The 26,258-nt window shown below is 41.7% G+C and overlaps 1 protein-coding gene and 1 non-coding gene across 2 annotated transcripts in view; both read right to left on the bottom strand.

Annotated features, from left to right (window-relative positions):
- LOC129812505 (WD repeat-containing protein 43-like) overlaps positions 1–26,258 on the bottom strand; it is a 35,799-nt gene that overhangs the window by 2,455 nt on the left and 7,086 nt on the right. Inside the window, exons 5-16 of the mRNA XM_055864117.1 lie at positions 21,771–21,889; positions 18,676–18,778; positions 18,258–18,322; positions 16,293–16,452; positions 14,326–14,412; positions 13,481–13,603; positions 11,292–11,432; positions 7,249–7,367; positions 6,756–6,819; positions 6,428–6,541; positions 2,252–2,315; positions 194–252 (exon numbers count right to left, since the gene is read on the bottom strand). Of these exons, the coding sequence (XP_055720092.1) occupies positions 194–252; positions 2,252–2,315; positions 6,428–6,541; positions 6,756–6,819; positions 7,249–7,367; positions 11,292–11,432; positions 13,481–13,603; positions 14,326–14,412; positions 16,293–16,452; positions 18,258–18,322; positions 18,676–18,778; positions 21,771–21,889 (1,218 nt within the window). The remainder of the gene's footprint in view (positions 1–193; positions 253–2,251; positions 2,316–6,427; positions 6,542–6,755; positions 6,820–7,248; positions 7,368–11,291; positions 11,433–13,480; positions 13,604–14,325; positions 14,413–16,292; positions 16,453–18,257; positions 18,323–18,675; positions 18,779–21,770; positions 21,890–26,258) is intronic.
- LOC129813465 (small nucleolar RNA SNORA15) lies at positions 11,561–11,697 on the bottom strand. The gene has a single exon (XR_008753171.1). It is a non-coding gene; the product is annotated as a small nucleolar RNA SNORA15 (small nucleolar RNA).

Raw genomic sequence — 26,258 nt, 5'->3', positions numbered from 1 at the left:
GGTCAACCCCACAACTCAGTAAAAGACTGCAGTTCACAAGTCAAACTAACAATAAACGTAATGATCTGTGAGAATGTGTTTGTTCAAGAGCAAAAGCGTGCTTTACAAGTCCGGCGTATAAACTTGAGTAGGCATTTCACAACCCATCTGCATTCCTTCCCACCCACAGCCCCTTTGTCTCAGTACCACTTACATCAGAATCTTCATCTGGAAGGCCTTCATCGCCTGAAGCCTTGTCTTCATCAGAGGACGCTATAGAGCGGAGGGACAAGACAAAAAACAGTCGGCCACAAAGCCACAGTCGAGACACTTTACAGAACCACTTGACAGCTTTATTACATCAGCGAGACATGAGTCATACCACAGAAAAAGGTGATAGATGGCCAGAGATGGAACAAAACTGTATAAAAGCCCCTTGAAGTGCACCAATTTCTCTTAAATGCTGTTGGGTGAAACGTCCATATTCGGATTTGAATTAGTCAACATTCAGGGCCTGTTCGCTTTGACAACACACTTGAGCTAAAAACTCAGTGGCTGTGACGGGGAATCTCGACTGGCTGCTTGATGTGATTCATCCCTAAAGCAAATACACAGGTCCGCTAGAGCACATTTACACAGGTAACAGTCACTAGGGATGTTAACGCAAAATTGGGATTTTAACATTTACACACAAAAAAATATCGCTACCCAATTATAAAAATAAAAGTCAAAATCAAAGTGCTGGTCCCTACCATTAACAGGTCCTGATTATAAAAAGGGGTACAAAAACAATAAATACCAATGTTTTCCATTAGCGCCGGCTCCGTCTGTTAAGGCACACAGTGTTAAATCTGTGAATGTATTGTAATATTTTTTTCATTTTATAAACTGCCTTAACTTTACTAGACCCCAGGAAGAGTAGCTGCTGCCTTGGTAGGAACTAAATGTGGATCCATTATACAAATAAACAAGGTTTTTACGCATGTTTCACGCTTGTTCGAAGGAAGAACACTATTGGCTCTGGAGCAGCATGTGTAGGCTATACGCTGTGTCTGTGTGGCGTCCAGTGTCACTAGGGCAACGGGCCTGTCGTCTGCTCAGAGGAAATTGTCCCAGGAAAGAGGGGGGAGAAAGCAAGGATGCCCCGTCACCTTAATAATTCAGCCACTAGCAAGTCAAACTGCGGGTCGAGTTAAAGCGGAATTCTGCTATCCCCCCCCCCCCCACCCCACACTCTCATCCGAGTGTCATTCCACTCGGATGAGAGTTCATGAACGGGCATTCTGTGCTCTGACTGATGTGTAGCTACTTCAGTGTAGCCAGCCTACTTTTCAACGGTAAAACGCAATATACATTTCAAGCAAAACATTAGGAACTGCATGTAATAGTTTTATGATATACATTAAATATGATGGCCATGCATTGTTTTTGTAAAAAAAACAAACATGATTTTCATTGTAAGCTCATTTACTTGTGGCTGCCAACCAAATAGCATTGCACTTCTGTTGTCATTTGAAAATGAAGCCATTTTCTGCCGAATGTGTTGCGCTAATGTATTTTCTGTGAAGAAAAACTTGTTGCATGTCCCAGATCACCATATTGAAGAAAAAAACGTGACATTCAATATAAAACTCCTCCCATGCCAAAGAGCTGGACTCAGCTGCTCCCCCATTGTGCCATTTACAAACACCTGACTGGCTCAACTGTTCTGGGGGAACCACGGTAAGCTTCATAATGTAAAATAATGTGGTAGGGGAAATGAACGCCATCTGCTTTAGCGCCTAACGTTCCACTCATGTTGACTGCAGGTATTTACTTAAGTTGCTACGAACATTCAAATGTATTAAAAAACAGTCAGCAATAGTTCCAAAAGGTATTGAAAAATCATCCCGTGGCCATTTCCAAATATACAGAACACCACCCAAGCATAAAATACTGCTAATTAGCCTCCAAACATTAAAACATTGTTATTTTGGCCATATTCCCCAGCCCTAATTATTTAATCAAAAGCCAATTTCTTATGCTGTTTTATACAGTGCCGTAATGAGTGTAAGTGTGTACGATCAATGTTCGCTGGCCGCCCAGCAAAAGCGGTAGTCGTGATTTGGCATGCCGTTCAGGGTATGCAAATCCTAACCCCCCCCCCCCCAATTGCTCTCCTGCTTATCCGTTTTTCAAATCATTGTTAACCAAGCAAAATATATAAAAAGAGGATACAGAGAGTGATAGAGGTATAAAGGTGAAGAAAGGAAAGTGAACAGTGAGCCCTTACCGTCCTCGTAGACAAGCTTGGCCTTGTGGTCCACGTCTGTGACACCACGGTCACCTGCCACCACCTGGCGAGAGAGAAAAATGCTTTAGGGGGCAGCAGTTTCCACAGGTGGGGTAAAAGCTGAATGGACAGTTTCATTTGTCCAATGAAGGCATTGTCATGTTGAGCACAGGACTGGAGATAGGCCAGTGTTTCCCATGACTTGGCAGCAATGCAGCAGCACACAGAAATAGACTTGGTTTGGAACTTCTAAACCTGGCAGTTGACAGGTCATTTCACAGGAACACTCGCAATGGCTGCCTGGTATTGTGACGCAATCTTTTTCAAGACAATATAGAAAGTTCATTCAAATGTTGTTAAGTTGTATATAAACACAGCATATTTTAACACATACAGTGCATTCGGAAAGTAATCAGACCACTTGACTATCCACATTGTTAGATTACAACTTTATTTTACATTTAAAACGTTTATTCCCCTCAATGTACACACAATAGCCAATAATGACAACTGGGTTAAAAAATGTTGCCAATTTCACATTTACGTAAGTATTCAGACCCTTCCCTCAGTACTTTGTTTAACCTGTTAAGGCTAGGGGGTGCTGTTGTCACTATTTCTGGAAATCGTGTAATTTTTAAACGGCTTCCTACTAAATTCTTGCTCGTACAATATGCATATTATTATTATTATTGGATAGAAAACAGTCTCTAGTTTCTATAGCCGTTGAAATTGTCTCTGAGTGGAACAGAACTCATTCTACAGCAATTTCCCTGACATGGAGTCAGATTTCACACATTTTGGCCCCTGATCTGGAGTCAGTTTAAAGGCCACTGTGAACGCTATGAGCATACAGACACTGCTTACGTCTTCCCCTGGATGCCTTTACGTGATGACGATTTGAATGGTATCGATTGCGCAATCACAGCCACTATAAAACAAAAACACGTGTAGGTAGGAACGCTTTTCCAGATGCGTCGTGCGCGCGGACACCGAACTGCTCTTTTTCCAAGCATTAGTGTAGCCAGTTATATTTCTCCGGTCATGTTTCTACTCGTTATAGGAGTTAAAAACATAAGGTAGTTAATTTAAAGCGTTTTATAGCAATTTATATCCGTTTAGTGCGATATTGGGACATTTATTTCTGAGACACTGAATCTCTGGGCACGGTTCCAGTTCATGCCGAACGCAATGGGCATTTCTACATGGCAAGAGGACAGCTTTCGAACCAAAAGACGATTAGACCCAAGAAAGGATTCTTTGCCCAAGATTCTGATGGAAGAACAGCTCAAAGTAGGAACAATTTATTATGATAAATCGTGTTTGTCGAAAAATGTTAATGGCTTAGGACGCCATCTTGTTAGACGTAGCTTCGCTTGGCGCAAACTGTATTGAAAAGTAAGGATAATTTAAAAAATGTAAATCAGCGATTGTATTAAGAATTAAATTGTCTATCAATCGCTGTCCACCCTATATTTTTTAGTCACGTTTATGAGTATTTATGTATACGACTAGATCACTGTCTAATATGGCGCAGGACATTTTCTGACCAGCTGGGCTACTTTTCTCATTGTCTAACCATGATTTTGGTGGCTAAATATGCACATTTTCGAACAAACTGTATATGTATGTTGTAATGTGATGTTACAGGAGTGTCATCTGAAGAATTCTGAGAAGGTTAGTGAAAAAATTAATATATTTTGGCGATGTTTACGTTATCGCTCTCTTTGGCTAGAATCAATGCTGGTGTAATGTTTGCACATGTGCTATGCTAATATAACGATTTATTGTGTTTTCGCTGTAAGACACTTAGAAAATCTGAAATATTGTCTGTATTCACAGGATCTGTGTCGTTCGCTTAGTGTATGTTGTGTATTTTTACGAAATGTTTGATGATTAGTAATTAGGTAAACACGTTGCTCTATGTATTTATTCTAGTCCATTTGTGACGGTGGGTGCAATTGTAAACTATGACATCTACCTGAAATATGCACATTTTTCTAACAAAACCTATACCATAAATATGTTATCAGACTGTCATCTGATGAGTTTTTTTCTTGGTTAGTGGCTATCAATATCTTAGTTTAGCCGAATTGGTGATAGCTACTGGTGTTGGTGGACAAAGAAAAGATGGTGGATTATGCTAATGTGTTTAGCAAATAGATTTACATCTTTACATAGTGTCTTCCCTGTAAAACATTTTAAAAATCGGACATGTTGGCTGGATTCACAAGATCTGTGTCTTTCATTAGACGTATTGGACTTTAATGTGTGAAAGTTAAATATTTAAAAAAATATATATATATTTGAATTCCGCGGCTCTGCCTTTTCAGTGGATTGTGGGGGGGGGGGGTGTGCCGCTAGCGGGAACCCGGTTCTAGACAGGTTAAGCACCTTCGGCAGCAAGTGTAGCCTCACATCTACTTGGGTACAAGCTTGGCACACCTGTTTCTCCCATTCTCTACAGATCCACTCAAAATCTGTCAGGTTGGATGGGGAGCATAGCTGCACAGCTATTTTCAGGTCTCCAGAGATGTTCATCCGGGCTCAAGGACATTGGCATTTGTCCCGAAGCCAATCCTGCATTGTCTTAGCTGTGTGCTTAGGGTCATTGTCCTGTTTTAAGGTGAACCTTTGCCCCAGTCTGAGGTCCTGAGCAGGTTTTCATCAAAGGAACCCTCTGTACTTTAATGACATCTCAATTAAGTTACATGTTATGTTGGCTGACAAATTGTTAGCTACGCTAGTCTTTGAACCACATAGGCCATCATTACAGCAACTGCATGTAAACTCAGACAAAAAAAGTCCCTTTCAGGACCCTGTCTTTCAAAGATAATTCGTAAAAATCAAAATAACTTCACAGATATTCATTGTAAAGGGTTTAAACACGGTTTCCCATGCTTGTTCAATGAACCATAAACAATTAATGAACATGCACCTGTGGAACGGTCGTTAAGACACTAACACCTTACAGACGGTAGGCAATTAAGGTCAGTTATGAAAACTTAGGACACTAAAGAAGCCTTTCTACTGACTCTGAAAAACACCAAAATAAAGATGCCCAGGGTCCCTGCTCATCTGCATGAATGTGCCTTAGGCATGCTGCAAGGAGGCACGAGGACTGCAGATGTAGCCAGGGCAATAAATTGCAATGTCCGTACTGTGAGGCGCCTAAGACAATGCTACAGGGAGACAGGACGGACAGCTGATCGTCCTCGCAGTGGCAAACCACGTGTAACAGCTGCACTAGATCGGACGTCCGAACATCACACCTGCGAGAGGAACAGGATGGCAACAACTACTGCAAGAGTTACACCAGGAGCACACAATCCCTCCATCAGTGCTCAGACTGTCCTCAATAGGCTGAGAGAGGCTGGACTGAGGGCTTGTAGGTCTGTTGTAAGGCAGGTCCTCACCAGACATCACCAGCAACAATTTCGCACAAGCCCACCATCGCTGGACCAGACAGGATTGGCAAAAAGTGCACTTCACTGACGAGTCACGGTTGTCTCACCAAGGGTTATGATTGGATTCGCGTTTATCGTCGAAGGAATGAGTGTTACACCGAGGCATGTACTCTGGAGCGGGATCGATTTGGATGTGGAGGGTCTGTCATAGTGTGTCACAGCATCATCGGACTGAGCTTGTGGTCATTGCAGGCGATGACCTGTTCAGCAAGGAAGAAGCCACTACTCCAAAAGCGCCATAAAAAAGCCAGACTACGGTTTGCAACTGCATATGGGGACAACGATTGTACTTCTTGGAGAAATGTCCTCTGGTCTGATGAAACAAAAATAGAACTGTTTGACCATAATGACCATCGTAATCTTTGGAGGAAAAAGGGGGAAGCTTGCAAGCCGAAGAACGCCATCCCAACCGTGAAGCACGGCGGTGGCAGCATCATGTTGTGGGGGTGCTTTGCTGCAGGAGGAACTGGAAGGGAATTTTTACTAGGATTATATGTCAGGAATTGTGAAAAACTGAGTTTAAATGTATTTGGCTAAGGTGCATGTAAAATTCCAAATTCAACTGTATATACTCATTAAGTATGTAATATACACTATGTTAGTATGGGTATTCAAACACAGCGTAGGTCTTTCTCTGGACCTGCTTTCCCGTGTGGAGTTTTTGGGAGTAGCACTTGCATTAACTGGAGTAAAAACTAGTGCCAAGACGTACCTGTGTCATGAGCAGGTAGAGCTTGCCTTGCAGCTTGGTCAGTTTGTAGAACATTTTGACTCTGCTCTCAATCACGTGGTACAACACTCCCAGCTGAGACACCAAGTCTGGCAACTGGTACGGGGATAGAACAAAAGCATAGATCAGTATTTAAGTATAAACACTGGCCCTGGGTCAATAATCTGACTGTATAAGTGTGTACAACTGTATAAACTGTTGAACAAAACCAAGTTTGTGAGCTGAACAGTATTTCCGTTATACATGCCCCAGAACAAACCATGTTTTGGGTTTGAAGTTAGTAGCTAGCTGAAGACAAGGGTAGACTCACCGAGGACAGGTAGGAGGTGTGCTGCATGAGAACAGCCTTGAGCCATCGCACCATCACCACTGCCCTGTAGTACAATGGGGAAAGGAGAAACTAGTTGAGTGGGGGTGCAGTTAGGTTCCCTTCAGGCAACAATATCAGGGTGAAGGGTTCAGGGAATGATGCATTCTGAATTTAACTAAAAACAACCCAAAAGGAATATAGATGCTTTGGTTCTGGTATTACAGACAAAATTCGGATTTGCACGCAGCCTAGCAGTTAAGAACATTGCAAAAAGTTCACTGGTTCGAATCCTTGAGCGGACTTGGTTAAAAATCTACCAATGTGCCCTTGAGCAAAGCACTTAACACTAATTGCTCTGGATAAGAATGTCTGCTAAATGACTCATGGTAAATATAGATTTAGCGGCACAATTTAGTTGGTCTTTGTCTTGCGTCAACGGGAATGTGAATATAATCAATACCTGATCATATACGATTCGGGGGTGTTCACTTACGTGTATGGATGCCCTTGCATTCTCTTGGTGATCTCCTCCACCAATGGCAAGACGGCAGGGATGGGTAACCGGGAAACGGTTTTCTTTATTAAGTTATCCTTCCGGGTCTGAAACACATTCTGTGGGGCAGAGGAGAGACCAACGTCAATGAATAGACTTCAGAGAAACCAAAAGTTGAAAGTGGTATCAAGTTTGGCAACTGTTAAGGTATGTCACAGACAAAAAGCAGAAGGGTCAGGGATCTTATGGACCAATAAACTCTATACCAATTTCCCTTTATTCTATAAGCTAGAAATAAAGCGGAAGATCAAAACTGGATGGCTGAAACGTCACGGAAATGATGCGATGGGGGCGGTAGACATTCTTTATGATTCTGAACGTGAGATACCAATTAGTGATGTGACAAATTTAAAAAGGTTTAATGTACCATTGTCGTTTAAACTTTTCACAATATTTACATTCACAATTCAGATGTGGTCCTGCGCATGACCACTAGGGGGCAATGCAGCGGGATCTAGAGCAGTCCTGGCAACCTACCAGTTGCCGCTCACCTTACTGCTGTACCCCAACCACTCAGCAACGATGGTGTATTTTAGGTTCTCTTGTGTGCCTCTCCTTGAAGGTCTCAGTAAATAGGACTTCATGTCCCACTTCTCAATGTGATGGATCATTGCAGTGATGCATGTCGGCATATTCATCAACGTCCAACAATGTGTTATCGCCACATATGGTTTGAGAGCTCGTGCTTTGTACTTGCAGAGCCATCATTGTACAATTACTCCATCAGGGCCGCCACTTTTTCTCTAAATGGCATTTGTAGTCAGGCTCTAGATATACCATTACGGTATTGAAGCAGACATCCTCAACCATTGACAATGGCTGTATACTGCACCATTAAGCCACAACTTTAGAAAGTACGCCAAGGTGTCATTGTCCATTTGGAAGACCCATTTGCCACCAAGCTTTAACTTCCTGACTGATGTATTGAGATGTTCCTTCACTATATCCACATAATGTCCTCCCTCATGATACCATCTATTTTGTGAAGTGCACCAGTCCCTCCTACAGCAAAGCAACCCGACAGCATGATGCTGCCACCCCTGTCCTTCACGGTTGGGATGGTGTTCTTTAGCGTGCAAGCCTACCCCTTTTTCCTAAAAACATGACGATGGTCATTATGTCCAAACATTTCTATTTTTGTTTCATCACGCCAGAGAACATTTCCCCCAAAAGTACACTCTTTGTCCCCATGTGCAGTTGCAAACCGTAGTCTGTTTTTTTATGGCGGTTTTTGACCAGTGGCGTCTTCCTTGCTGAGCAGCCTTTCAGATTATGTCGATATAGGACTCGTTTTACTGTGGATATAGATACTTTTGTACCCGTTTCCTCCAGCATCTCACAAGGTCCTTTGCTGTTCTGGGATTGATTTGCATCTCTAGGAGACAGAAGGCATCTCCTTCCTGAGCGGTATGACGGCTGCGTGGTCCCATGGTGTTTATACTTGCGTACCTTTGTACAGATGAACGTGGTACCTTCGGGCGTTTGGAAATTGCTCCCAAGGATGAACCAGACTTGTTAAAAAAAAAAAAAAAAAAAAAAAAAAAGTCTTGGCTGATTTTTTTTATATTTTCCCATGATGTCAAGCAAAGAGGCACTGAGTTTGAAGGTAGGCCTTGAAATACATCCACAGGTACACCTCCAATCGACTCAAATGATGTCAATTAGCCTATCAGAAGCTACTAAAGCCATGACAATTTTCTGGAATTTTCCAAACTGTTTAAAGGCACAGTCAACTTCGTGTATGTAAACTTCTGACCCCCTGGAATTGTGATACAGTAAATTATAAGTGAAATAATCTGCACATAAACAATTGTTGGAAAAATGACTTGTGTCATGCACAAAGTAGATGTCTAAACCGACTTAAAACTATAAATTGCGCCTTTTTATAAGGATGGGGACCTGTTGGTGCAGCGTTTCCCAAACACCTACTCAGCTGATTCAAATTCATTATCCAGCGTTGATCATTTGAATCAGCTGTGTAGTGCTAGAGCAAAACCCCCAAAATGTGTACACCTTGGGGTCCCCAGGACAGTTTGGGGAACGCCATGTTAGTTGTCATAACTGCACTGCAGGGGGAGAAAATGAGCCCAACATTAAAACATCAACCTCCCTAGCAACAATGACAAGAAGCTGCCATGTGTGGAATCGTAGGTGGCTCATTTCAGCAAGTTCTTGTTACCATGTAATGTTGACTGACTTCATGTTCATGCTAACATGGCAAAAATCCACTAGCTAGCTAACCAACAACTAAAGTATTTCAAAAGACAGGTGCTCATTGTGCAAATGTATTTGCGTCCAATACGCATTGTGACTAAACATAGTGAATATGGAAAGCATTCAGACACCCTTCACCTTTTCAACATATTCTAAAATGTATTAAATTAGTGTTCCTCAATCTACACACAATACCACAAAGCGAATATTTATAAAAACCACAGAAATAACTTAAACATTCAGACCCTTCGCTATGAGACCCGAAATTGAGCTCAGATGCATCCTGTTTCCATTAATCATCCTTCAGATGTTTCTACAACTTGGAGTCCACCTGTGATAAATTAAATTGATTGGACATGATTTGTAAAGGCACACACCCGTCTACATAATGTCCCACAGTTGACAGCGCATGTCAGAACAAAAACAAAGCCATGAGGTCAAAGGAGTTCTCCATAGAGCTCTGAGACAGGATTGTGTCGAGCCACAGATCTGGGGAAGGGTACCAAAAAATGGCAGCATTTTAGGTCCCCAAGAAGTGGCCTCCATCATTCTTAAACGGAAGAAGTTTGGAACCACCAAGACTTCCTAGAGCTGGCAGCCCAGCCAAACTGAGCAATCGGAAGGGCCTTGGTCAGAGAGAAGACCAAGAACCCAATGGTCAATGACAGAGCTTCGGAGTTCCTCTGGAGATGGGAGAAACTTCCAGAAGGACAACCATCTCTGCAGCACTCCACCAATCAGGCCCTTATGGTAGAGTGGCCAGACGGAAGCCCCTTTTCAGTAGAAGGCAAATGACAGCCCGCTCGGAGTTTGCCGAAAGGTACCTATAGAACTCTGACCATGAAACAAGATTGTATGGTCTGACAAAATCAATCAGACCATACAATCAAACACTTTTTGCCTGAATGCCAAGCGTCACACCTGGAGGCAATCAGGCACCCCTTATCACCTGGCCAATACCATCCCTACGTTGAAGCATGTTGGTGGCAGCATCATGCTATGGGGATGTTTTTCAGCAGCAGGGACTGGGAGACTAGTCAGGATTGAGGCAAAGGAGCAAAATACAAAGAGATCCTTGATGAAAACCTACTCCAGAGCGCTCAAGACCTCAGAATGGGGCGAAGGTTCGCCTTCCAACAGGACAACGACCAAAACAAAGCAGAAGTGGCCTCGGGACAAGTCTCCGAATGTCCTTGAGTGGCTCAGCCAGAGGCCGGACTTGAACATAGCTGTGCTTCGACACTCTCCATTCAACCTGACAGAGCTTCAGAGGATCTGCAGAGAAGAATGGGAGAAACTCCCCAAATACAGATGTGCCACGCTTGTAGCGTCATACCCAAGTAGACTCGAGGCTGTAATTGTTACCAAAGGTGCGTCAACAAAGTCCTGAGTAAAGGGTCTGAATACTTACATAAACATGGTATTTCAGTTTCTACATTTGCAAAAATGTCTAACTATTTTTGTTTTGTCATTATGGTGTATATTATTGAGGGGGAAAAACTATTATTTAAATCAATTTTAGAATAAGGCTGTAACGTAACAAAATGTGGACAAAGTTAAGGGGTCTGAACACTTTCCGAATGCACTGTAGTTTACATGTCAATCTGTTTCGTTGGTTTTGTTGCATGATCACATGAGCCTTTGGATATTACGAAGCCCCAAATCAGGGAAAGAAATATTTCATACATTTTTCTGAACACTACAGGGATCTTGTGCCTTATCGGAGCCCATATATATATATATACACACAAATAAAAGGGTCGGCTCACATTGAGGATGTTGACGTCCTTGCTCTCCAGACCCTGCACCAGCAGCACCGCGAAGTTGTCCGTCTGCAGAGAGGGGGTTTTCTTGACTCCTCCCTTCTCAAGTGACAAGTCGATCTCTCCCAGTCGCTCCTCTATGGACATCTGGGGAGGAAAAAGTTGGAGTAGCAGTGGATGGGTTAACAGTGAAGTAAATGAGGCGACCCACTAGCAGTTTGCTGCTAACAGATACTACTTGAGAAGGGTTATATAGTATTTTATTTGCTGTGCTACAATGTGTTCACTCCTCCGTTGACTGGCTAGGCCACAGGATAGCACTTGCCCTTAGTAAGAGATGAGTGAAACGATACTTTTGCATGGTGTCTGACTGTATTTACTACTGACAGAGTAACACAGAATTCGTCCATGCCTAATGCCAGCAACAGGTCCTCTGTAAGCTCAGTTAGTAGAGCATACTGCTTGCAACCAATGTTTCCTGTAAACAGTGTGCGGGCACGCAGCTCCCCTGGGACTTCCACAGAATAAATATCAGCCCGCACAGAGAAGCACGAGATGTGAGTTTCACCCCTCAGCTAACACACGCAACATTTCCCTTGACTGTGGGAATTATGATCGAGGCAACAAGCCACTTTGCAACATACCTAAACAAAAACAAACTACGTAAGGAATGTGGTTGTAGGCAGAACGCACCGGAGTAGGATTCTATTGTATTGACATGCAGGACTCAGTCATACGTGACCAGTGCGGCAAAGCCAAATCAGAGCTGCAAACAAACCATTGCCATTCACTTTGATCTGGACTGTGTTCACAGAATGAGCTGTCATGAGTAGACGGGCTTCTTTTGAGATCAGTGAGAGCTGCATGTAGCCACGTGTGCGCATTTCTTCATAACCTTTGCTAGTTAATTAGTTATTAGCCCAGTTATAGATGCTATAGTCAGAAATGATGAGTGATTGCTTACTACAAGAGCACAAAAAGCCATATCTGAAAAGAGTCAGGTAAAGAGCTTTGTCTAAGCGGGAGTGTTGTATTTTGAATAAGCTAAGTAGCCAATGGCACATTTTCAGTCACGTTGCCTGAAGGACAATTGGATAAACAGGTTAATGTCAAGCACTGCAGCTTTATTTTTATTTTTATCTTATGAATGTAGGCTTACATTGAACACCACACATTGGCTGCTACTGTAGACTCAATGATATAACATTTTAACATGGAAATAGCTGTTCTGTGATGCATTTTCTACCATGGTTTTGGATAAAATTTTAACAAAAGCCTACTTGACTGAAACTAACTAAAAGCAGCTAAAGCCTCAGTGTTCATAGTAAATGTGCACTGGAAGTTACAGAAATTTCACAACGTTCGAGTTCGTGCACAGCAGAAGTGAAATTTGCCCAGTGCCCTTCTTTTTTTTTTAGGGAACATTGCTTGCAATGCCAGGATAGTGGGTTTGATTCCTAGGAACACCTATTCATAAGTTGTATGCACACATTTCTAAGTTTTGGTTAAGAGTCTGATAATTATATATTTAAACATTTTGCTGAGTGAAACGATGTCAGATCATCGCTTAATCTCATCTCTCGTGGACAGATGCACCTAATATAACTTATCGTAGTGTGTCAGACTCAGGGATGCGACAACTAATGATCAACTTTGTTCTGGTGCGCAGAATGTCACTGATCACAAACTACGATTTCGCAGGTGTTTTTCAAATTTCAGAAAGGGAAATTTGGCAGATCGACAAGTGGAACTACTGCTCTCCTTAAGCAGCATACTTTGCATGTACCTGCTGTTTATAGTATTTTAGTTTGTATTGACATTTTATTTTTATGTGAGTTACAATTCAGCACGTTGATGGCATTTGTACAATGTTCAGTAAAAAAAAAAAAAAGGTTGCCTAGTGGTTAGAGCGTTGGGCCAGTAACCGAAAGCTTGCTAGATCGAATCCCCGGGCTGACATGGTAAAAGTCCGTCGTTCTGCCCTTTAACAAGGCAGTTAACCCACTGTTCCTAGGCTGTCATTGTAAATAAGAATTTGTTCTTAACTGACTTACCCAGTTACATACAGGTTCAAATAAAATCTGAAACAACTAGACAAAATTCATGTGCCGGGTTTCCAAGACAAATCTTCAAAATAAAGGTTTTTATTACAGTCGCCAACCGAGTTGAGGGGCAGGTTGACACGGTCAACATACCTCTTTGGTGCCTGTGCCCTTTTTCCTCTTCTCGGATCCCAAACCTGCTTTGACCGGCGCTTGGTGACCGGGAAGACCAGGGACAAGAGCTTTGCTCTTGGCGTTCACTACTGGGGTTTTCACCTGAAAGACAAGAGCAAGTATAATGAACAAAAATACACAGGGCAGCACTCAACAATTTATGATTTTACCGACTTACAATTAATTTAGGGAAATCAGTCAATTTGAAATAAATGTATTAAAGCACTAATCTATGGACTTCACATAACTGGGAATATTTGTCAGATACCTGATAAAAAATAGCTAGTTTGTGGATTAGAAAATCAGCCAGTATCTATTGTGATATTTCTCACAGAATCCCTGTGCATTCAAATTGCAATTGGTAAAATGCAATTGTGTTCGTTGTCTGTAGCTTATGCCTTGCCCATTCCATAACCCCACCACCACAATGGGAAACTCAGCAAACTGCTCGCCCACGACGCCATACACGTGATCTGGTTGTGAAGCCGGTTCGACGTACTGTCAAATTCTCTAATAAGATGTTGGAGGCGGCTTATGGTAGAGAAAATAACAATAAATTATGTGGAAAGAGGTCTGGTGGATATTCCTGCAGTCAGCATGCCAATTGCACGCTCCCTTAACTTCAGACTTCTGTGGCATTGTGAATAAACTGCACATTTTAAAGAGGCCTATTGTCCCAAGCACAAGATGCACTTGTGTAATGATCATGCAGTTTAGCTGGATTATCATGAAACAAACACTTCACATGTTGCGTTGATACCAGAAACGAGCCCATGCCATTTAGAACAGAGTAAAAGGCCAAAATGGCATCCGCAGGGCATTACCTTGGAAACGGTGGTTTCCATGGCGAGGGTGAGAGTGGTGTGGACATCGCGGGTTAGGCAGACGTGTCTCTCCGCTGTGTTCACATCCTATATGGGGGACAAGGGAAGGGACAAAATGTCAGTAACTGTATAATCATGTTTTTTTTTAATTATATACAGTGCATTCGGAAGGTATTCAGACACCTACTTTTTCCACAGTTAATCCCTTTTAGAATAAGGCTATAATTTATAGTTTTTTTTCTCAATCTACATAATACCCCATAATGACAGTGAACAGGTTTGGATTATTTTTAAACGTTTTAAGCAAATATCACATTTACATTAGTATTCAGACCCTTTAACTCAGTACTTTGAAGAACCTTTGGCTACGATTACAGCCTCGAGTCCTCTTGGGTATGCTGCTACAAGCTTGGCACATCTGTATTTGGGGAGTTTCTCCCATTGTCTGCAGATCCTCTCAAGCTCTGTCAGGTTGGATGGGGAGCGCTGCGGCATAGCTATTTTTAGGTCTCTCCCGAGATGTTCGATCGGGTTCAAGTCCTGGCACTGGCTGGGCCACTCAATTACATTCAGAGACTTGTCCCGAAGCCTCCTGCGTTGGTTTGACTGTGTGCTTAGAGTCGTTGTCCGGTTGGAATGTGAACCTTCACCCCAGCCAGAGGTCCTGAGCACACTGGAGCAAGTTCAAGGATCTCTACGTCCTTTGCTCCGTTCATGTTTTCCTCGATTCAGACAAGTCCCAGTATCTGCCACTGAAAAACATCCCCACAGCATGCTGCCACCACACTTCACCGTAGGGATGATGCTAGATTTCCTCCAGATGTGACGCTTGGCATTCAGGACAAAGAGATTAATCTTGGTTTCATCAGACCAGAGAATGTTTCTCATGGTCCGACTGTCTTTAGATACCCTTTGGCAAACTCCAAGTTGGCTGTCATGTTCCTTTTGCTGAGGAGTGGCTTTCATCTGGGCACTCTATCATAAAGGCCTGATTGGTAGAGTGCTGCAGAGATGGTTGTCCTTCTGGAAGGTTCTCCCATCTCCACAGAGGAACTCTTGAGCTCTGTCAGAGTGACCATCAGGTTCTTTGTGACCTGACCGAGGCCCTTCTCCCCCGATTGCTCAGTTTGGCTGGGCGGCCAGTTCCAGGAAGGGTCTTGGTGGATCCAATCTTCTTCCATTTAAGAATGGAGGCCACTGTGTTCTTGGGGACCTTCAATGCTGCAGAAATGTTTTGGTACCCTTCCAAATCTGTGCCTCGACACAATTCTGTCTTGGAGCTCTATGGACGATTCCTTCGACATGGCTTGGTGTTTGCTCTAAAATGCACTGTCAACTGTGGGACCTTATATAGACAGCTGTGTGCCTTTCCAAATCATGTCCAATCAATTACATTTACCACAGGTGGACTCCACTCAAGTTGTGGAAACATCTCAAGTATGATCAATGGAACCAGGATGCATCGGAGCACAATCTCGAGTCTCATAGCAGAGGGTTTGAATACTTATGTAAATAAGGTATCTTTTTTTTGTATTTAAAATGTGCGTAGAATTATTTTTTTTAAATACCCATTTTAGAATAAGGCTGAAATGTAACAAAATGTGGAAAGTGTCAATGTGTCTGAATACTTTCCGAATGCACTGAACAAATAAAATGCACAATGTCCATATTTTCTTTAGCATTCTATTTTTCTAAATGTTCACATTTTCTAACAGGGTAGAAAGTATAGTGCTCTGCTGAAAACAACGCAAAAACCAAAGTGAGACCTGTACATTGACAAGCCACAGCACATGACATTCAAGTCAGGAATATTGCTCACCTATTATCAGCCTAGACTTAAAGGATTGAGTCTTTATGAATTTTTTATTAGCTACCCGCACTACCACCTTGAGCTGTAAACTTCCACTTGACAGGTTACAGTTGCGTGTTGGAGTAGACACTATTCAATTGAACTGTGCACCACTCACCAATCTCTCCATGATGGGCTGCAGGTAGCTGCCATAGGCAAGCAGGAGGCTGCGCGTGTCCGCGGTTAGGGCCGCGGTCAACAGGGGAACGGGCACGGGGTTGTCCTCAAGCCCAGACACCTGGACTGTACAGGAGGGGGCCAGCGGCTTCTTACAAGGCCTACAGAAAAGTAAAGGTGGCATTTCAAATAAACAGGGTCTTTTAAGTAGGGCACACCGTAACAAACCCGTGGGCAACAGAAAAACATGGTTTCTTATTGGACCGGTTCAGATAAGCCCCTCCCCTTTCATGCCTACTGAACACAACCTAGGTATCGGAAGTGTACCCGTGTTTTCCCACTAGCCAGCTTTAGTCGATTACAGAAATCGTTTTCAACCGGGTACCTTTTCCACGTAAATTAATGTGTGAAAGTTAAATATTTCAAATAAAATATATTTTGAATTTCGCGCCCTGCACTTTGAGCTGGCTGTTGTCATAAGTGTACCGGTGTCGGGCTGCAGCCATAAGAAGTTAAGGAGAAGTAGATCTAAAGTTCAATGTGTAACACTTGTATTTTCCTCAACATTTATGATGACTATTTCTGTAAATTGATGTGGCTCTCTGCAAAATCACCAGATGTTTTGGAACTACTGAATGTAACGCGCCAATGTAAACTGAGGTTTTGGATATAAATATGACCTTTACCGAACAAAACATAAATGTATTGTATAACATGAAGTCCTATGAGTGTCATCTGATGAAGATCATCAAAGGTTAGCGATTCATTTGATCTATATTTCTGCTTTTTGTGACTCCTCTCTTTGGCTGGAAAAATGGCTGTGTTTTTCTGTGAATAGGCACTCACCTAACATAATCGTTTGGCTTGCTTTCGTCGTAAAGCCTTTTTGAAATCGGACACTGTGGCTGGATTTACAACAAGTTCATTTTAAAATGGTGTAAAATACATGTATGTTTGAGGAATTTTAATTATGGGATTTCCGTTTTGAATTTGGCGCCCTGCAGTTTCACTGCCTGTTGACGAGGTGAGACGCTACCGTCCAGCATACCCTAGAGAGGTTAAGGGATGGGCCGATACCGTCATAACGTGAGCACACGCTTGTCTGATTTTTTAAAAATCTCAGTGTGCGATGTCTTCTCAGCAGCAAACAGTTGCAAACTCAAACATTGAAAAACAACCTAGCATGTGAACAGAACAATGTAACTGGCCAGGAAACAAGATCATATCACTAACAGCCTTTGTCAATTCAACTAACTTCACCATGTGAGATTTGGACATTTGCTCTGTGTAACCACCCGCCAACATGGCTGGCGAAATATACATTCTTAGCCACCAATGACTAAATCTACCCACATGTAGGGTGTCAATTTCCAGCCCTGGTTGCTAGTTTAAAATACCAATCTAGCAATAGAATGTACCAGAGGCCAACAAAATAAAGCTTGTTCGGATAACATTTGGGGAATCTGGCTGGCTACTTTTTCTATTTGGCTGGCTACTCCATGTGTTTGTGGAAAACACTGGTTTACCATGTAATAATGTGTACCAGCACTATAATTAGAGTAAATAAAATATCAGTTGTCAGTGCTATATAACAAACTACTACACTTATATTATGCTGTCTAACTACCATGTAACAGTTTTCTGGCCAATTGATGCCAAAGGATTTTCTTCACCCTACTATGAACATCACTTCATTCCTGAAATTGGCAATTGTCATACTACTATACATCTGTGCCCATAGCAGGAACCAGCCTTGCCCTTATTGAACATTCTCTTTCCCTGCCAGATATTGTATAAGACTCAGTGCCATTTAAGTACTCCGCCTTGCCCAGTGACATGGGAAAGGTGTGTTGGTATTGACTGCTAAGAGGCTGTAAATTAACGAGGATATGATCCTTGTTGTGCTAGAGGAATAAGAAGAGTCCAACTTGCAGTGACAGGAAGGGAGAAGGTTTTAGAGACTAACCCGTTCAGAAAGTGCTCAAAGAGATGAAGCTGCCCATCCTTACACACAACCGCCAGCCTCACCGCCTAGAAGGAGAAGGAGAAACAGCATTAGGCATGTGTCAGAGGTCCAGTCCCAAATCAGCCACCACAACCTTGCCTTAGACCTCAAATGCACACCCAGTTTCTAAGGAATGTCTTGAACCAAGGTAGGCAATTATCAGTGAATCAAGATCGGTCAACCACCCCTTTATTATTTTACAGAGGATACGCTCCATCCCCTCAGATCTCAATCTCACGGCCATTAGCTCAGAGCAGTGTGGTAAGAAGGGAGTAGACAAAGATTGAGAGAGCAGGGTGGAGAGTGAGCGGGAGATGAAGATAACCTTCCACAGCCAGTGCTCCTGGGTCCTTCACTGGGGGATGTTTGGTCAACTCACCTCTTCCTTGCTGTTGGAAGTGAAGAGGTCAATGTGCCTGGGGTCGTCTGTCAGGGTGAAGGACACCACCGAGTTCTTGTCATTGCCGTCCTTCTGGACTTGCCTGAGGGGTGGATAGACAGACATGAAGATGAAGCGCACACACCAGACCAAAGACGAGTCAGTTGGCTTTGCTTTGTTCATTTGTAAACTTAACTTCTTCGGGGTAGGGGGCAGCATTTTCACTTTTGGATAAATAGCATGCCCAAATTCAACTGCCTGCTACTCATCCCCAGAATATAAGATATGCATATTATTAGTAGATTTGGATAGAAAACTTGAAGTTTCTAAAACTGTTTGAATCATGTCTGAGTATAACAGAACTTATTTGGCAGGCGAAACTCCGAGGACAAACTATTCAGATTTTTTTTTTTAGGTCAATGTCTTTTCAATGTTTTCTTAGAGACACCAGATTTCTAAGGCACTTGTTTGCAGTTCCTACCGCTTCCACTGGATGTCACCAGTCTTTGGAAATTGGTTGAGGTTTTTCCTTTATGTAATGAAGTACGGCCATCTTAAATGAGGGTCACTTGAAAAATGTTTTAACCTGTTGGGGATGGGGGCGCTGTTTAGACTATTTATGCTAATTTGGCTAATTTTTTAAACGGCTTCCCACAAAATCCTTGATCGTACAATATGCATATTATTATTATTATTGGATAGAAAACAGTCTATAGTTTCTATAGGAGTTGAAATTTTGTCTCTAAGTGGAACAGAGCCCATTCTACAGCAATTTCCCTGACATGGAGTCAGATTTGAGAAATGTTGGCCACTCTTCTGAAGTCATTTAAAAGGGCACTGTCGTTGCTATGACTATACGGACACTTCTTACGTCTTCCCCTGGATGCCTTTACGTGATGACGATTCCAACGGGGTCGATTGCGCGTTCACAGGCCCTACAAATGAAAAAACCCTGAAGCTAGTCATTCTTTGGGAGCTGCGTCATGAGCCTAGAGGACACCGGCGCGCACCTGTTCCAAGCGTTAGTTTAGCCTGTTATATTTCTCCGGTCATCTTTTCACTCGTTTTAGGAGTTAAAAACATCATACGGTAGTTAATTTAAGGCGTTTTATAGCAATTTATATCCGTTTAGTGCGATTTTGGGACATTTATTTTTGCAACGATGTGAAAAGTTGGGCACGCTTTTCAGTTCATCCCGAACGCAGTTGACATTTCCACATGGCAAGAGGACAGCTTTCCACCAAAAGACGATTTCTCCCAAGAAAGGATCCTTTGCCCAAGATACTGATGGAAGAACAGCTCAAGGTAGGACATTTTTATTATGATAAATCGTGTTTCTGTCGAAACATTTTAGTGGCTTAGGACGCCATGTTTTTTGACGTAGCTTCGCTTGGCGCAAACTGTATTGAAAAGTAAGGATAAATTAAAAAATGTAATAACGCAATTGTATTAAGAATTAAATTGTCTATCAATCCCTGTCCACCCTATATTTTTTAGTCACGTTTATGAGTATTTATGTATAAGAGTAGATCACTGTCTAAGTGGCGCAAGGACATTTTCTGACCAGCTGAGCTACATTTCACATTCTCTAACCATGATTTTGGTGGCTAAATATAAACATTTTCGATCAAACTCTATATGGATTGTGTAATATGATGTTACAGGAGTGTCATCTGAAGAATTCTGAGAAGGTTAGTGAAAAAATTAATATATTTTTGGCGATGTTGACGTTATCGCCCACTTTGGCTAGAATCAATGCTGGGCTGCTATGTGCTATGTGCTATGCTAATATAACGATTTATTGTGTTTTCGCTGTAAGACACTTAGAAAATCTGAAATATTGTCTGTATTCACAGGATCTGTGTCTTTCGATTCGTGTATGCTGTGTATTTTTACGAAATGTTTGATGATTAGTAGTTAGGTAAACACGTTGCTCATTGTAATTATTCTAGTCCATTTGTGATGGTAGGTGCAATTGTAAACTATGCCATCTACCTGAAATATGCACTTTTTTCTAACAAAACCTATCCCATACCATAAATATGTTATCAGACTGTCATCTAATGAGTTTTTTTGTTGGTTAGGGGCTATAAATATCTTAGTTTAGCCGAATTGGTGATGGCTACTGGTGTTGGTGGACAAATAAAAGATGGTGGATTATGCTAATGTGTTTTTAGGTAATAGATGTACATCTTTACATATTGTGTCTTCCCTGTAAAACATTTTAAAAATCGGAAATGTTGACTGGATTCACAAGATCTGTGTCTTTCATTAGCTGTATTGGACTTTAATGTGTGAAAGTTAAATATTTAAAAAAAATATTTTTTTTGAATTTCGCGGCACTGGTTTTTCAGTGGGGGGGGGGGGGGGGGGTGTGCCGCTAGCGCCACGCTGATCCTAGACAGGTTAACTTCTTGCGAATATAGGGGGTGCTGTTTCGACTTAGCATAAATCGGTCTCCAGATTAAACTGCCTAGTACTCAATTCTTGCTCGTACAATATGCATATTATTATTGGACAGAAAACACTCTAGTTTCTATAGCCGTTGGAATTATGTCTCTGAGTGAAACAGAACTCCTACAGCACTTTTCATGACAGGGAGTGAGATTTCAGAAATCTTGGCCCCTGTTCCCAGATCAGTTTTAATGTCCCTGTAAATGCTATGGAGAAACAAACACTGCCTACGTCTTCCTCTAGATGTCATTAAGTGGTGACGCTTTGAATGGAGTCGATTGCGCAATCAGGGCCTGTATAAAACACCAATGACCGGAAGTACATTTATTTTCGTCTCATGCCTGTAACCCAATGCACTGCTTTTCAAATCTTTTGGGACAAATTTGAGCATATTCAAAAAATATCGATTAAATCTGGATTAAATACAGAAAGTATTTATTCGAAAGTCAAGCAATTATTTGTGACTAATTATTTTTAGATCATTTGACAGCCCTATTCTTTATAGAACGAGGCTGTCGAGACAAATGACAGGTTTCTTTTACAAAGGAGCTCCTTCAAACAAGTCACTTCAAATCACATACAACACAATACAACCCGTGTATAATAGATCTGAGAGAAGCATTATGGCGGTCCGTTCTCACCACACGCTGATGAGTCTGTCGTGGGCCGCCCCGGACAGGAAGTAAAGGCCATTGCTGTCCGGGGGACGTGTGGTGGCAAAGCGCAGGTTCGTCACAGCTGTGGAGTGACCTGTGAACTTCTGATGAAAACAAGTAGGAGTTAGACATCAAGTTAAAACTACTTAGCGCTAGGGGGCAGATTTTTATTTCTTAAAATATTGTTCCCAAGGTAAACAGACATTTTCTCTGGCCCAGATCGTAGAATATGCATATAATTTACAGATTAGGATAGAAAACATTCCAAAGTTTCCAAAACTGTCAAAATATTGTCTGTGAGTATAACAAAATGTATTCTGCAGCCGAAAACCTGAGAAAATATAAACACAGAAGCGATTTTTTATATATATTTTTTACCTGGACCGTCTTTCTTCCATTTAAAGGGGTATCAACCAGATTCCTTTTCCAATGGCTTCCTCAGGCTGTGACCATGCTTTAGACGTAGTTTCAGGCTTTTATTTTGAAAAATGAACGAGGTTTGTCAAAAGTAGTCAGGTGTCCTCCAAATAGTTCCTGCGCACGAGAGGAGCAGTCCATTTTCCTTTTGTCTCTTAAAACCTCATTAGGATAGGGGGTACTGTTGTCACTTTTTCTGGAAATCGTGTAATTTTTTTAACGGCTTCCTACTCAATTCTTGCTCGTACAATATGCATTTTATTATTATTATTGGATAGAAAACTCTAGTTTCTATAGCCGTTGAAATTTTGTCTCTGAGTGGAACAGAACTCATTCTACAGCACTTTCCCTGACATGGAGTCAGATTTCAGACATCTTGGCCCCTGATCTGGAGTCAGTTTAAAGGTCACTGTGAACGCTATGAGGATACAAACACTGCTTACCCCTTCCCCTGGACGTCATTACGTGGTGACGCTTTGAATGGAGTCGATTGCGCAATCAGAGCCTCTATAAAACAGAACAACGTGTAGGTAGTGTCTCTTTTCCAGCTGCGCCTGATGCAAGGTGGACACGGACCTGCTCTTTTTCCAAGCTTTTAGTTTAGCCAGCAATATTTCTCTGGTCATGTTTTTACACGTTATAGGTGTTAAAAACATCATAAGGTAGTTAATTTAAACCGTTTTATAGCAATTTATATCCGTTTAGTGCGATTTTGACGCATTTCTTTCTGAGACACGTTGAACCTCTGGGCACGTTTCCAGTTCATGCCGAACGCAGTGGGCGTTTCCAGTTCATGCCGAACGCAGTGGGCATTTCCACATGGCAAGAGGACAGCTTTCGACCAAAAGACGATTAGACCCAAGAAAGGATTCAGTGCCCAAGATTCTGATGGAACTGCTCATAGTAAGAACAATTTATGATAAATCGTGTTTGTCGAAAAATGTTAATCGCTTATGCCGCCATTTTGTTAGATGTAGCTTCGCTTGGCGCAACTTGTATTGAAAAGTAAGGATAATTTAAAAAATGTAATTCCGCAATTGTATTAAGAATTATTTTATTATTTTACCGTTATTTTACCAGGTAAGTTGACTGAGAACACGTTCTCATTTGCAGCAACGACCTGGGGAATAGTTACAGGGGAGAGGGGGATGAATGAGCCAATTGTAAACTGGGGATTATTAGGTGACCATGATGGTTTGAGGACCAGATTGGGAATTTAGCCAGGACACCGGGGTTAACACCCCTACTCTTACGATAAGTGCCATGGGATCTTTAATGACCTCAGAGAGTCAGGACACCCGTTTAACGTCCCATCCGAAAGACGGCACCCTACACAGGGCAGTGTCCCCAATCACTGCCCTGGGGCATTGGGAACTAGTTTTTAGACCAGAGGAAAGAGTGCCTCCTACTGGCCCTCCAACACCACTTCCAGCAGCATCTGGTCTCCCATCCAGGGCCTGACCAGGACCAACCCTGCTTAGCTTCAGAAGCAAGCCAGTAGTGGTATGCAGGGTGGTATGCTGCTGGCAATTAAATTGTCTATCAATCGCTGTCCACCCTGTATTTTTTAGTCAAGTTTGAGTATTTATGTATAAGACTAGATCACTGTCTAATATGGCGCAGGACATTTTCTGACCAGCTGGGCTACTTTTGTCATTGTCTAACCATGATTTTGGTGGCTAAATATGCACATTTTCGAACAAACTCTATATGTATGTTGTAATATGATGTTACAGGAGTGTCATCTGAAGAATTCTGAGAAGGTTAGTGAAAAAAATTAATATATTTTGGCGATGTTGACGTTATCGCTCTCTTTGGCTAGAATCAATGCTCTGGTAATGTTTGCACTTGTGGTATGCTAATAACGATTTATTGTGTTTTCGCTGTAAGACACTTAGAAAATCTGAAATATTGTCTGTATTCACAGGATCTGTGTCTTTCGATTAGTGTATGCTGTGTATTTTTACGAAATGTTTTATGATTAGTAATTAGGTAATACACGTTGCTCTATGTATTTATTCTAGTCGAGTTGTCATTGTGGGTGCAATTGTAAACTATGATTTCTACCTGAAATATGCACATTTTTTTAACAAAACCTATCCTATAGCATAAATGTTATCAGACTGTCATCTGATGGGATTTTTTCTTGGTTAGTGGCTATCAATATCTTTATTTGGCCGAATTGGTGATAGCTAGTGGTATTGGTGGACAAAGAAAAATGGTGTCTTTTGCTAAGGTGTTTAGCTAATAGATTTACATAGTGTCTTCCCTGTAAAACATTTTAAAAATCGGACATGTTGGCTGGATTCACACGATCTGTATCTTTCATTAGCTGTATTGGACTTGTTAATGTGTGAAAGTTAAATATTAGAAAAAAAAAGAAAAAAAATGAATTTCCCGCTCTGCCTTTTCAGTGGAATGTGGGAGGAGTGGCGCTAGAGGAACCCCTGTCCTAGACAGGTTAACCTTTCTGATCCACCATCCCGCTATCGGGATAATTGTCACCAGCAACGCTGAATAGCATAGTGCCACAGTCAAATAATATTACTAAAAAATATTAATATTCATGAAATCACAAGTGCAATATTGCAAAACACAGCTTAGCCTTTGTTAATCCACCTGTCGTCTCGGATTTTGAAATTATGCTTTACAGCGAAAGCAATACAAGCGTTTGTGTAAATTATCGATCGCTCGACAAAACATTAAGTACACTTAGCATCAGGTAACTTGATCACGAAAATCAGAAAAGCAATCAAATTAATTGTTTACCTTTGATGATCTTTGGATGTTTTCACTCACGAGACTCCCAGTTAGACAACAAATGTTCCTTTTGTTCCATAAAGATTATTTTTTATATCCAAATACCTCCGTTCGTTTGGCGCGTTATACTCAGAAATCCACAGGAAAGAGCAGTCACGACAACGTAGACGGAAATTCCAAATAATATCCATAATGTCCACAGAAACATGTCAAACGTTTTTTATAACCAATCCTCAGGTTGTTTTTCAAATATATATTTGATAATATATCAACCGGGAGTGTTGGTTTTTCAATAGGACCGGGAGAAACAATGGCCGCCTTTCTCTGTTGCGCAGAACTCCCTCTGAGGCCCCACCTATCCACTTACGTAATATGATCGTTCTCACTCATTTCTCAAAATAAAACTATAAATAAAAACCCCGAAACTATGTCTAAAGACACATTAGGGAAGCCATAGAAAAAGGAATCTGGTTGATAGGCATGCACAAGAGAGGTTTCACAAAAAAAAAAAAAGAGGCACTTTTTTTTGACAGTTTTGGAAACTTTAGTGTTTCTATCCTAATCTGACTATTATATGAATATTCTAGTTTCGGGGGCTGAGAAATGACACTGCTGGAACAGTACTAGAGTGGTAACACTCCCACATAGAAAGATATTCTGCTTGATGGGCCCACAGCATGAACCAGCCTTTTTCCTCCCTGAATAGAGATGAATATGGACATCTTCCCTCTGCCCGTGTCAGATATAAGTGCCATAAGAGGACACAGTCTTAATCAATTATAAATTAAAATGATACTTTTATATATTTGTAACTATTGCCATTTAGTAAAAATAGCCTACATAAAGGGCAACAAATAACATTGCAGTCTGCAGGTAAAAGAAATATCCAGACAAAAATAAATAACCTATAAATCCTTGAAACATTGTTTTTGGACAAGGAATAAGTAATCAGGTAAGCCTATTTTGACGTTTCCACCGGATCAGAGTATGACATTTTTTCCCCCTTTCACGCCGAGTGATTATCAAAAGGGAGTGTGTCACAGCATCATCGACTGAGCTTGTTGTCATTGCAGGCAATCTCAACGCTGTGCGTTACAGGGAAGACATCCTCCTCCCTCATGTGGTACCCTTCCTGCAGGCTCATCCTGACATGACAATGCCACCAGCCATACTGCTTGTTCTGTGTGTGATTTCCTGCAAGACAGGAAGGTCAGTGTTCTGCCATGGAAGCGAAGAGCCCAAATCTCAATCTCATTGAGCACGTCTGGGACCTGTTGGATCGGCTAGGGCCATTGC

Source organism: Salvelinus fontinalis, chromosome 16, assembly GCF_029448725.1.
Source record: "Salvelinus fontinalis isolate EN_2023a chromosome 16, ASM2944872v1, whole genome shotgun sequence".
Classification (NCBI taxonomy): domain Eukaryota; kingdom Metazoa; phylum Chordata; class Actinopteri; order Salmoniformes; family Salmonidae; genus Salvelinus; species Salvelinus fontinalis.
This window is presented reverse-complemented; position numbering and strand designations above follow the sequence as displayed.